Source organism: Desmodus rotundus, chromosome 8 (genome assembly GCF_022682495.2).
Source record: "Desmodus rotundus isolate HL8 chromosome 8, HLdesRot8A.1, whole genome shotgun sequence".
NCBI lineage: Eukaryota > Metazoa > Chordata > Mammalia > Chiroptera > Phyllostomidae > Desmodus > Desmodus rotundus.
Genome location: NC_071394.1, coordinates 90,086,645 through 90,100,913, shown reverse-complemented (window position 1 = coordinate 90,100,913; position 14,269 = coordinate 90,086,645). Strand labels below are relative to the sequence as shown.

The window sequence follows — 14,269 nt, the reverse complement described above, 5'->3', positions numbered from 1 at the left end:
TCAGTATAAAGCTGATTCTGATCATTTAAGATGTATATGATAAGCACTAGAGCAACCACTAAGAACTAAAAAATACCTAGTGAAAAAAACATGAACAGAAATTAAAATGCTACATTAGAAAATATTCACATAAAGGAAAAAAAGCAATAAAGAAGTATTACAGGAAAAAAAGACATGAGACAAACAAAACCATGCAAAGATATCACAAAAAACCCCTAAAGACCAATATTTCATATGAATACAGACACAAAAATCCTCAACAGAATACCAGAAACAACATATAAAAAAGTAGTATATACCATGACCGTGCACAATTTATCTCTGGAATGCAAGGCTGGTTTAATATCCAAAAACCAATTAATGTAACACACCATAGAATAAAAAACAAAAACCACATGATCATCTAAATAGAGAGAAAGCATTTGACAAACCCAATGCCTTTTCATAATAAAAAACACTCAACAAGCCAGGAATATTCTTCAGCCTGATAAAGGACATCTATGAAAACCCACTTTTAATATCATACTTAATGGTGAAAGATAGGATGCCTTCCTTCTAAGATCAGGAACAAAACAAGGATGTCTACTCTCACCACTTCTATTCAACATTGTACTGGGGGGTTTGGCCATGGCAGTTGGCAAGAAAAAAAGTAAAAGGCATCCACATTAGAAAGTAAAACTAACTCTATTTGCTGATAACATTATCTTATGTATAGAAATCTAAGGTCATATACCTTCACACCAAAAAAGGCTATTAGACCTAATAAACAAGTTCAGCAAGATTGCAGGACATCAAGGTTGCTATTTTTAGTATCAAATTTATGTCTATGTATTTGCAGCAAAAATCCCAAATGAATAATTCTAATTACAAAAACATCGAACAGAATAAAGTACTTAGGAACAAATTTAACAAAAGATGTGTAAAACGTTTATTCTGAAAACAACAAAACATTGTTTTAAGAAATTTATGGTCTAAATAAGTGGGAAATTATTTCATTTTCATGGATCAGAAGTCTTAATATTGATCTGCAGATTGAATCCAACCTCTGTGAGAATTCCAGCTGATTTCTTCGCAGAACTTGACAAGCAAATTCCAAAACTCATAGAAGTGCAAGGGACCCAGAATAGCCAAAAGAATCTTAAAAAACAGTAACACAATTGCAGGACTCACCTATCCCAATTTCAAATCTTGCTACTGAGCAACAGTAAACAAGACAGTATGGTACTGGCTTAAGGATGGACATATAGATTAATGGAACAGAATGGGGTGTCCAAAAATAAATCCATGTGTCTATAAATTTTTTTGACATCATAGAACAGTCTTTTCAACAAATGGCAATGGGACAGTAGGACAGCCACGACAGCCACATACACAAGAATAAAGTTGGACTTTAACGTCATAACATATCAAAATACATCAAAGATCTATATATGAGGTCTAAAACTATTAACCTTTTAGAAAAGAACATAGTGTTAACACAGCATGACCTTGGGTTAGGCAATGGATTCTTAGATGAACCAAAAATACACCAAGCAGAAGAAAATAAATTGGACTTCATCAAAAAAAGTTTTTGTGCTTCTAAGAACACTATCAAGAAAGTAAAAAGACACTCTCCCATTCCCACAAAATGGGAGAAAATATTTGCAGATCATATATTTGGTAAAAGATTTGTATCCAGAATATATATAGAACTCCTAAAACTCAATAATTAAAAGATAAATAAGTCAATGAAAAAAAGGACAGCCCTGGCTGGTGTAGTTCAGCGGACTGAGCGAGGAGCCTGTGAACCAAAGGGTCACCAGTTTGATTCTGTCAGGGCACATGCCTGTGTTGTGGGCCAGGTCCCCAGTAGGGGGCGCTAAAGAGGAACCCACACATTGATGTTTCTCTCCCTCTCTTTCTCTTTTCCTTCCCTTCTCTCTAAAAAAATAAATAAATAAAACCTTTAAAAAAGTCAAAGATTTTGAGTATACATATCTCCAAGAAAATATATGAATGATAAGTAGTACATGAAAAGATACTCAACATCATTAGTCATCACGAAAATGCAAATCAAAACCATAATGAATACCCTCTAGGATGGCTATCAAAAAGTCAGACAATAAGAAGTGTTGGTGGGGATGTGGAGAAATTGGAATCCTCTTCTGTTGCAGGTAGGAATGTAAAATGGTGCAGCTGCTCTGGAAACAAGTCTGGAAGTTCCTCAAATATTTAATGTAGAGTTATCATATTACCCAGCATTCCACTCATAGTTATGCATCCAAGAGAAGTGAATCCACACAAAAGCTTATACCAGCATTATTTATAATAGGCAGTAGGTAGAAAACCAAATGTCCATCAACTGAGGGATAGATAAAATGTGATACAGTAGTACCTCCTTATCTGTTGGGGGAATATGTTCCAAGACCCCCAGTGGATGCCTGGAAATAGACAATACCAAACCCTATGTATACCATATTTTTCCCTATACATACATACTTACCATAAAGTTTAATTTATAAATCAAGCACAGCAAGAGGTTAACAAAAATAACTAATAATAAAACAATTATACTATAATAAAAGTTATATGAATGTGATCTCTCTCAAAATATTTTACTGTACTGTACGTAAAGCATGTATATGCTAGACAAAGATGATTCACATCTTCGGTGGGAGGGGGCAGGACAGCTTGAGATTTCTTCATGATACTCAGACTGGTGTGCAATTTAAAACTTATGAATTGTTTATTTCTGGAATTTTTCATTTAATATTTTAGGACCACAGTTGACCATGGGTAACTAAAACCACAGAAAGTGAAACCACGGAGGAGGGGAGACTCTATACAATGGAATATTGTTCAGCCACAAAAGGGAATGAAGAACTGACATATACTACCACACAGATAAAGCTAGAAAATATTATGCTAAGTGAAAGTAGACAGTCACAAAATACCCTGTGTTCTGTATGATTCCATTAAATGAAACACCCAGAATACACAAATCTATAGCAACATAAAGTAGATAGTTGTTCTTTAGGTCTGGAAGGAAGAGAGAATAGAGGGCCTATAGTTAACGGTACAAGGCTTCTTTTTTTAAAGATTTTATTTACTTTTTAGAGAAAGGAGAAAGGAGGGAGAGAGGAAGAGAAACATCCAATGCAAGAGAAACATTGATCAGGTGCCTCTCAAATGCTCCCAACTAGGGACCTGGCCCACAACCCAAGCATGTGCCCTGAGTAGGAACGGAACTGGCGACCTTTTGGTTCACAGTCCAGCGCTCAATCCACTGAGCAACACCAGCCAAGGCTAAGGATTCTTTGTAAGGAGATGAAAATATTTAAAATGAGCCATAGTGATAGTCATCTATATTTGTGAATATACTAAAAACTACCTTATATATACTTTAAATAGGTGAGTTGTATAGTATATGAATTATATCTCAATAAAGCGTTTAAAATATATAATCCTTGTTGAATTGAATTTAATCCTGTTTGAGTTGAACTGATTAAATCCCAGAACAAAATTTTTTTTCCTCTTGCTATAAAGGATATTAGTGTAACAATTAGTGAAATTTAAATAACATCTACAGTCCTGACTGGTGTGTTTCAGTGGACTGGGTGCCATCCATCGAAAAAAAGAACACTGGTTCAATTCCTGGTCAGGGCGCATGTCTGGGCGACGGCCCCATCCCCGGCGGGGGGCAGGTGAGAGGCAACCGATTGATGCTTGTCTCACATGCCAATATTTCTCTCCCACTCTTTCTCCCTCCCTTCCCTACTTTCTAAAAATAAATAAAAATAAAAATAAAATAAGGTCTACAGACTTAGGTTAGATAATAGTATTGTATCAATGTTAATTATCTGAACTTGATAATCTACTGTGGTTATGTAAGGAAATATTGTTTTTAAGAAATACACCAAAGAATATATGGGTAAAAGGACATCACGTCACTACTTTCTCACAAATGGATAAAAGAAGTAATTATAGATATGGAGAAAGAGAATGATAAGCAAAAGTGGTAGAATAGTAACAGTGGGAAACATAGGTGAGAAGTATTAAGGAACTTTTCTACTATATTTATGACTCTTCTTGTTAGTCTAAAATTATTTCACGAGAAAAAATTAAAGTAAGTTAGATATCAGTTATTATTAAATTGGTAGAGAAGCAACTACCGTATTTTTTGGACCATAAGACACACCTAGGTTTTAGAGGAGGAATATAGGGAAAAAAATGTTGAAGCAAAAAATGTGGTAAAATATTTAATAACATAAATAACATCATATTTCACCAATGTAAATGTAAGCTACATTTGGACTATAAGACGCACTCCCATTTTCCTCCCAAATTGGCACGGGGAGTGCATCTTATAGTCCAAAAAATACAGTATATATCTTGGAATTTAAGGCTTTATCATTGCTATTGTTATTATTATTACTACCAAAAAACTGAAACATAAATATCCAAAAAGGGCAAATGGTCAAAATATATTTGTTCAGGCACTTCTACCACTCTGAAAGTTTTCATAAAGCAGATGTGACATAATGCAAATGACTTAGTGCGGAATAACTGGCATATTGTGAACCATGATTGATCATCACAATCAGGAATTAGCTTTGGGACAGTAGGAAGAGAATAGCGGCCTTGCAAGCACAGGAACAAAGGGGAGTGACTGTCACTACAAGGGGTTGGCTGTGCTTCTGAGCTCAGTAGTACTACTGTTGCATGAAAAATACAGGCTATAAAAGTGTCTACAGTGCATCCCACTAAAAAGAAAAAGCTATGATATGGATGTGATAGATGTGTATGTACACAGCAAAACCACAGACATATGGGTAAGTGAATGAAAGGAAGTATAGGACAGCGGTTAAGAGCATGGGCTCTGGAATCAGACCGTCTGCACTTAAGGCCAATTGTTCAGCAAATTCTTAACAGCATGACCTTGGGTGACTCATTTACTGTGTTCACAGTCCTCCTCTGTAAAATGGGGATACCAGTGCAAACTTTGCTGGATTGTTGGAGATTTAAATGACTTAGCACATGGAAGGGTGTTTACAACATCGTGCTGCACTTTTTAAGTGTTATAACTACTACTACTTATGGAAAAACAGAACAAAATCTGGAATCACTGAGTCCTAAAATTACACTGATTTTTTTGAAAATATGTATGTTTGAAATGTTCTACAACATCCATGTATTATTAGCTTTCTATTCAGACAAGGAAAGACAGTAAATAATTTTTTTAAATTAGTACACGATAGTTTGTTATATAAGTATGCTTTATTATTAATTTCAAACCTGGGAACATATATAATGAATCAATATCCCAAAAAGAAAAAAATTAAACATAATAACAGTAACTTTAAGCAGAAAATTCAAGTAAGCAAAACTAAAATTTATTCAAAACAAAATTTTATACTGTCCTAATCAATATCCCAGCTGGCATTTTTACACATATTAACAAGTTGATTCTAAAAGTCACACAGAAAGGCAAATAATAGCCAAAAAAATCTTGAAAAAGAAGAGCAAAGTTGGAGGACTCATACTTTCTGATTTCAAAGCTTACTACATACAAAGCCACAGTAATCAAGACAGTGTAGTACAGACAAGGATAGACATATAAATAAATGTAACATAATTGAGTCTAGAAATAACCCTTACATTACAATCAATTGATTTTCAACAAGGGTGCCAAGACACTTCAACAAATGGTGTTAAGACAAGTGGATATTCACATGGATAAGAATGAAATTGGAGCCATTCCTTAAACAATACAAAAAATTAACTCAAAATGGGTTATAGATCTAACTGTAAAAGTTTAAATAATAAAACTTCTAGAAGAAAATATAGGTAGAAATCATTGTGATCTTATACTACACAAGGCTTTCATAGATAAAACCAAAAGCATAAGCAACTAAAAGAAGATAGATATTTTGAACTTCAACAGAATTAAAACCTTTTTGGTTCAAACTATGCCATTAGCAAGTGAAAACAGGTTCTAAGGTACTTCCGGTCACAACCGCAGTATAGGTGAACACAGCTCACCTCCTTGCACAACCACATAAAAATTACAAGTAAACTACAGAACAACCATCATTCAAAACTACTAGAAATCAAGCTAGTTGGAAGTCCTACAGCTACAGAATTAAAGAAGAAACCACATCAAGACTGGTAGGAGTAGCAGAGATGTGGAACAAGCTGGTCCCACACCAACATGTATCAGATAAAAATTGGGAGGGATATCTCAGGAGCGAGGGGTTCCAGCCTCATACCAGGCCCCACAGCTCAGGGTTCCAGTGCCAGAAAGGTAAGTCTCCATAACTTCTGGCTGTAAAAACCAATGAGGACTGAGGCTGTAGAAGACAGAAATTTCCAAAGTACTGCCAGTTCCTCTTAAAGGGCTTGCACACAGACTTGCTGGGACTCAGTTCCTCTGAGCTCCAGCATGGGGGCAGCAGATTGCAGAGACATACAGGGAGGAACTGAATTGTCCGGCATCAGAGAGAGAGCTGGGGGGAAGCTTTCTCCCAGACAGAAGTGCTGCCCAAGATGATTGTTCCTCTTCTGAACCCTCCCCCTACAGAGCCACAGAGCTGGTGGGTGGATGCCATATCTGAGACTCCATCAACCTGGCTCACACTGTCTGCCCTACCCCATTCCTGCAGCCCTGCCCCACCCAATTTTCTGGCTTATCCAAGCTGTTTCCAGTGGCTTTTCTATGCAAACAGTTTGTCTTGGCCCATGCTTCAGATTTTCCTAAATTCTCTCAAGCAGCGTCAGGCTTCAGCAAGCGCCATACCTTTCACTAAGTTGCCCTAGTCACAGCACTAGCAGCAGCTGGCCTTGGTTTACAGCCTGACCTCTCCTGAGCATCTCCAAGCCAAGCACACATAGCAGCCATCTGCAGATACTTTGTAGCTTATGCTGTGTGACCCCTACACAGAAGACAGGCAGTGGATGACCCTGGACATGCCAACAGCAATTAAGGGTGAACTTGTACACAACCCACACAGTGGGCAAACCTTGAGTAGCCAGCTCGAGTAATAGGGGAGGCTGTGCCATTGGACCCTATGGAACACCTAATACATTAGGCCATTCTACCAAGCCTGGGAGACATAGCAGCTCTCCCTTGTTGAAAACAAACACAGAGAGGCTGCCAACATGAGGAGACATAGAAACATGGCCCAAATGAAAGAACAGGATAAAACTCCAGAAAAAGAACTAAACAGAATGGAGACAAGCAATCCACTAGATGCAGAGTTCAAACCATTGCTGATAAGGATGCTCAAGGAACGTAGTGAGAACCTCAAAAGCATAAAAAAGATCCAGGCAGAAACAAAGAATGAACTAATTCAAATAAAGAAAAATTTACAGGGAAACAGTAGAGTGGATGAAGCTGAGATTCAAATCAATAATTTGGAATATAAGGGAGCAAAAAACAACCCATCAGAACAAAAAGAAGAAAAAAGAAACCAAAAAAATGAGGATAGTGTAAGAAGTCTCTTGACAACTTCAAGCATACCAACATTCACATTATGGAGGTGCAGGAAGGACAAGAGAGAAAGAAATTGGAAACCTACTTGAGAAAATAATGATAGACAACTCTAACTTGGTGTAGGAAACAGCCATACAAATCCAGGAAGTGCAGAGAGTCCCAAACAAGATGAACCCAAAGAGGCTCACACCAAGACCCATAATTAAAATGCCAAAGGTGGAGAACCAAGATGGAGGTGTAGGTAGACACACTGCGCCTCCTCGCACAACCAGAACTGACAGAAAATCGAACAGCAAGGAAGTCCGACACTAAGGAGATAAAAAAGAAATATTCATCCAGACCGGTAGGAGGGACAAAGACGGGCAGCCAGGGCAGAGAGGACTTGCGTTGCCGTGGTGGGACCGAGACTGGCGGAGTGTGGGACGAACGGGGCCAGCAGTCTGACCACTAGCAGACCCTGCGGCCCCACATTGGCGCACAGATAAACCGAGAGGGCCGGACTCAGAGTGGTGGAGAATGGGACAGGCAGAGCGGTGGGTAGCACCCCATGGCCCCACATTCCCACATAGATAAACAGGGACAAACAGCAGGGGAGCGAAGCAGACCGTAACCCAGGGCTCCAGCATGGGGAAATAAAGCCTCAAACCTCTGATTGAAAACACCCGCGGGGGTAGGGGCAGCAGCAGGAGAAACTCCCAGCCTCATAGGAGAGGTCGTTGGAGAGACCCACAGGGGCCTAGAGCGTGCACAAGCCCACCCACTCGGGAATTGGCACCAGAGGGGCCCAATTTGATTGTGGGTAGCAGAGATAGTGAGTGAAATCCGGTGGAGAGTGGAGCAAGTGCCATTGCTCCCTCTCGGCCCCTCTCCCACGTATAGCGTCACAGCAGTAAGGCTCCGCCCCTTTAAGTAGCAGACGTGCCAAGACAAACAAAAAAGGCCCAAATGACAGAACACTTCAAAGCTCCAGAAATAATTCAACTAAGCAGCGAACAGATAGCCAACTTATCAGATGCGTAGTTCAAAACACTGGTAATTAGGATGCTCACAGAATTGGTTGAATTTGGTCGAGAACTAGATGAAAAAATGAAAGCTATGCTAAGAGACAAAGGAAAATGTACAGGGAACCAATAGTGATGGGAAGGAAATTGGGACTCAAATCAACAGTGTGGACCAGAAGGAAGAAAGAAACATCCAACCAGAAAAGAATGAAGAAACAAGAATTCAGAAAAATGAGGACAGGCTTAGGAACCTCCAGGACATCTTGAAACGTTCCAACATCCGAATTATAGGGGTATCAGAAGGAGATGAGGAAGAACAAAAAATTGAAAACTTATTTGAACAAATAATGAAGGAGAACTTCCCCAGTCTGGCAAAGGAAATAGACTTCCAGGAAGTCCAGGAAGCTCAGAGAGTCCCAAAGAAGCTGGACCCAAGGAGGAACACACCAAGGCACATCATCATTACATTAGCCAAGATGGAAACAGAAGGAGAGAATCTTAGAGGCAGCAAGAGAAAAGGACACAGTTACCTACAAAGGAGTTCCCATAAGATTGTCAGCTGATTTCTCCAAAGAGACCTTACAGGCAAGAAGGGGCTGGAAAGAAGTATTCCAAGTCATGAAAGACAAGGACCTACATCCAAGATTACTCTATCCAGCAAAGCTATCATTTAGAATGGAAGGGAAGATAAAGTGCTTCTCAGATAAGGTCAAGTTCAAGGAGTTCATCATCACCAAGCCCTTATTATATGAAATGTTAAAGGGAGTTACCTAAGAAAAAGAAGATAAAAAATATGAACAGTAAAAATGACAGCAAACTCACAGTTATTAACAACCATGCCTAAAACAAAAACAAAAGCAAACTAAGCAAACACCTAGAACAGGAACAGAACCACAGAAATCGAGATCACATGGAGGGTTATCAATAGGGGAGTGGGAGGGGGAGAGAGGGGGGAAAGGTACAGAGAATAAACAGCATAAATGATAGGTGGAAAATAGACAGGGGGAGGGTAAGAACAGTGTAGGAAATGTAGAAGCCAAAGAACTTATAGATATGACCCATGGACACGAACTATAGGGGGGGGAATGTGGGAGGGAGGGGGTGGGCAGGATGGAGTTGAGTGAAGGGGGGAAAATGGGACAACTGTAATAGCATAATCAATAAATACATTTTTAAAAAAATGCCAAAGGTGAAAGACAAAGAGAGAATCTTAAAAGCAGCATGAAAAAAGCAGTTAGTTACCTACAGGGAAGCTCCTATAAGACTGTCAGCTGATAGCTCAAAAGAAAGTTTTCAGGCCACAAAGGAGTGGTAAGAAATAGTCTAAGTGATGAAAAGCAAGGATTTACAAACAAGATTACTCTACCCAGCAAAGCTATCATTTAGAATTGAAGGACAGATAAAGAGCTTCCCAGACAAGAAAAAGCTAATGGAGTTCATCACCACCAAAACAGTATTATATGAAATGTTAAAGGGCCTTCTTTAAGCAGATGATCAGAAATATGAACAATAAAATGGCAATAAATACATCTCTATCAACAATTGAATCTAAAAGACAAAATAAACCAGCATGTTGAACAGAAACAGAATCATAAATACAGAGAATGTTTTGATGGTTCCCAGATGGGAGGGAGGTTGGGGTGATGGGTGAAAAGGTGAAGAGATTAAAAAGTACATATAGGTAGTTATAGAATGGAAATGGGGATGTAAAGTTCAGCATAGGGAATAGAGTAGCCAAAGAATACATATACATGACCCATGGACATGGACAAGTTTGGGGACTGCCTGAGGGAGTTGGGGGTGCTGGGTGGAGGGAGGCAAAGGTGAAAAAATTGGGACAACTATAGTAGCATAAACAATAAAATATAATTTAAAAAAACAAAGTGAAAAACCAACCACAGAGTGGTAAAAAGAATTGCAAATCATGTTTCTGATTAAAAAATATTTGTATCCAGAATATTTAAAGAACTCCTACAACTCAACAATGAAAATATAAATAACAATTTTAAAACATTTAGAAGATAAAAATAGACATATCTCCAAAAAAGATATATAATGGCCAATAGACACATGAGAGTCTCCATGCTCATTACCCGTTAGGGTAAAGCAAATCAAAACCATAATGAGAAACCACTCCTCACCCAGTAGAATGGCTGTAATCAAAATGATGACAATAACAAGTGTTGACAGGGAGTAGAACCCTCACGCATTACTAGTGGGAATGTAAAATGGTAAAGCCACTTTGGAAAACAGTCTGACCCTTCTTCAAAATGTTAAATACAGACTTTCCATATGATACAGTAATTTCCATCCTAGGTACATAACCAAGGAAAGTGAAAACATATGTCCACACAAATATTTATACATGAATGTTCAAAGCGGCATTATTCATAACAGCCAAAAAGTAGAAACAGTCTAAATGTCCATAAGCTGATGAACAGATAAACGAAACATGGTATAGCCATGCAACGGACTATTTTTGGCTATATAAAGGAATGAAGTAAGTATATGACACATGGATTATGTATTATGCCAGAAGCTATTCATAAAAGACCACATATTTTGTATGATTTGATTTAAATGAAATATCCAGAACAGATAAATCTACAGAGACAGAAATATTAGTGGCTGCTTAGGGGTGGAGGGCTTTAGGGGTAACCAGGAGCAAATGCCAGTGGGTACAAGGTTTCTTTGGGGGGTAATTAAATGTTCTAACATTGGCTGTGGTGACAGTGGTACAACTTTGAATATACTAAAAACCAGTGGATTGTACATTTTTTTTTGTTTTTTTTGTGCGATACGTCATTTTTAATTTTTTTTGAATTACAAATTTTAAATGGGTAAAATGTAGGGTATGTTAATTATATTTCAAAAGACTGTTAAAAAATTCTATAGCATAAGCCACAAAGTTAATAGGACACTCACCTCTCTCTCCAACTCATCCTCCTCTTCCAAAAGATCATACACCTGCTCTAGGAGCTGAATCCCCAGGCCCTGGACTACATCAGCTCTCAAGACTTCAACTATCCTTCTGATCTTTTCAGAACCTGGCATGATAGCTACAAAGTAATAACAAAGATGGGAAAAAATGAATTCTTTCAGCACTGCAGCAAGAAGAATGCAATGTTTTTTTTTTAAATCTTGTCATGTTAAGATCCTTTTAACTTTGACAAGAGTCGAGTTTAATGACTTCATGTATTTTTAATGACTAAAATGTACACAAGCTTACCTCAGAGATATCGCAGGTTTGGTTCTAGACCCCCACAATAAGTGAGTCACACAAATTTTGGGGTTTCCCAGGGCATATAAAAGTTGTTTACACTATACTGTGGTTAGTTAAGTGTGCAATAGCATTACGTTTTAAAAAACAATATATATGCCTTAATTAAAAATACTTTATTGCTAAAGAATGCTAACCATCATCTGAGCCCATTGGAAAATGGCACTAATAGACTTGCTTGATGCAGGGTTGCCACAAGCCTTCAATTTATAAAAAAATACAACATCTGCAAAGTATGATAAAGTGAAGCACAATAAAACAAGGTATGGCCATGTATGAATTTATGCTTTGTGTCTTATTACCACCTCGTAAACCTGAAAAACACAACTGTCTAATTTGAAGAAAATCCATGTAAAAAATTCCAAACAGGTGTTTATTTACATTTATTTTAAAAAATCAATTTTCATGGAACTTTTCAGGAACACAACTGTTACATAAAACAAGATGTACTTTTTATGGAGATTTCCAAATTAAATAATAAAAAGATAAAAAACTGGCAAGTATTAGCTGTTCCTTGGTTTGACACATTTCTCCAACAAACCCATGCTCTCCAGTTTGCTGTAAAAGAATAAACTGATCACCTAAAGGTAGCTCTTTAAAATGGAGTTCCTCTGCCTGTTCTGCCACTTTCCCATGAAGTATCAGTGTGTCCCGGTACTTCCGATGAAGTCTAAATTCTGACACTGGATCTGGTGCTGGGAGATCCTCACAGCTCTCCTTAGAGTCCAACTTTAGGGTCTGAGTCATCAGTTGTACCAAGTCACTCATTTCACTTGAATGACCTTTCCTGGAAAAAAGAACCCCCTTGTTATTTAATTGGCATCATAACAAAATTAAATGCCAAATGACCAAATGACCTCTAGGAAGTTCTGCTTCCAAATGGCCAAGTAATCTCCTGCAGACAAACCCTTCCACAAGTAACAAACATAAATGCTAAACATAACCCAAAAATCAACCATGTGAAGGCACTGGAGAGTGTACAAGATCTGCAAGCAGATCCTGGAGGGGAGTCAACGCCTTTTACCCCAAAGAAAGGCCGTAAGTGCTAAAGTACAACAGAAAACACAGACTTTCTGGCCTTCAGACCCAAAGGACACAGTTCAAGACAACCACTGCCACTAGAAAATGAAGGGGGAATCTTGGGAAGGGGAGAGCCAGAAGGAGGAAGCCCCAAATTCTGTGCATAAATTCTGCCCAACGATTTCTAAGTGATTTGATTATATTAATTACAAAGCTCAAGAATATTTTTAAAAACATAAAAATACTGCCCTGGCCAGTGTGGCTCAGTTGGTTGGAGCATCATCCCATTACCAAAGAGCTGCCAGTTTGATTTCCGGTCAGAGCACATACCTAGGTTGCAGGTTCAATTCCCAGTTGGGATGCCTACAAATCCCAATCTGGGCATGTACAGGAGGCAACAAATTGATGTTTCTCTCTCTCCCTTCCTCTCTTCTATCCTCTCTCTCTAAAAGCAATGAAAAAAACACGTCCTCGGATGATGTGCTCAGATAAAGATAAAAAAAAATACCACCTCCTAATAAGAGAAAATTGACAATGTCTAGAATCCAGGAAAAAATACTAAACATACAAAGAGGCAGGAAAATAGCACACATTTGTGAAGAGAAGAAAAAAGCAAGTAATAGAAACAGACCCAGATGTGACACAAGTAATAGAATTAGTAGATGAAGACATTAAAGTTATTATAAATAATAATTATGAAATTATCAATATATTCCATATGTCCAAAGTAGAAAAGAGCATTCAATATTAAGGAAAGGCATGGAAGATATTAAAAAGGCCCCGACTGAATTTCCAGGATGAAAAGTACAATGTGTTAAACACACTGGGTGGGATTAACAGGTTAGACATCACAGAAGAAAAGATTAGTAAACTCAAAGATATAGCAACAGAATCTATGAAAAATGAAACAAAGTCTAAAAAAAAAATAGTACCACTGCTGAGCTAATAACTAATAAACAGGTAATTAGAATCCTCGAGAAAGTGGGGTAGGGAGTCTCAAAAATATCTGAAGAACTAATGGTCAAAAATTCTTCCAATTCTGAGGAAATCTATGAACCCAAAAATCTAAGGAAGACATTCATAAAAATTCTAAATGAAACTCAGATGTGCTCATGAGAAGAGAGACTTTTAGCGCTAGCATATATTGAAGGCTTTTGTAATGTTACCGACGGCAATGCTGCAGGTCTGAACACTACTATAAACACGTTCATGATTAGTCCAAACAGAGTTTATAAAGGGAGACAGAAAAACAGGACTTACCGTTCTCTGGAATCCCCATCTGATTTATCAGTTGAACTTGCAGAAGAACTTAACTCCTCCTCAGAGAGACACTGGGTGAGTTTTCTTTTCTAGCAGTATTTGGAAAAACAAATCCCACATGATCACAACCGGAATGCAATACATGAAAAAGTCCTTAGACGCAATGTCCAGCTACAATGTGTACTTAACAATTTAACAGGAGAAACTAATGGATATAAAAATTGAAGTTACTTTACC

General features: G+C 37.9%; 1 protein-coding gene across 5 annotated transcripts in view; it reads right to left on the bottom strand.

The window, feature by feature from the left end:
- Positions 1-14,269, bottom strand: part of NEK4 (NIMA related kinase 4) — a 59,368-nt gene that overhangs the window by 22,169 nt on the left and 22,930 nt on the right. For 4 of the 5 annotated variants that reach the window (XM_045192176.2, XM_045192175.3, XM_045192174.3 and 1 more), the window contains exons 12-14: positions 14,033-14,121; positions 12,334-12,539; positions 11,398-11,531 (exon numbers count right to left, since the gene is read on the bottom strand). In XM_045192176.2, coding sequence (XP_045048111.2) covers positions 11,398-11,531; positions 12,334-12,539; positions 14,033-14,121 — 429 coding nt within the window. Of the gene's footprint in view, positions 1-6,213; positions 6,305-11,397; positions 11,532-12,333; positions 12,540-14,032; positions 14,122-14,269 lie in introns of those variants that run through there. The other variant, XM_045192173.3, reaches the window with a different exon arrangement.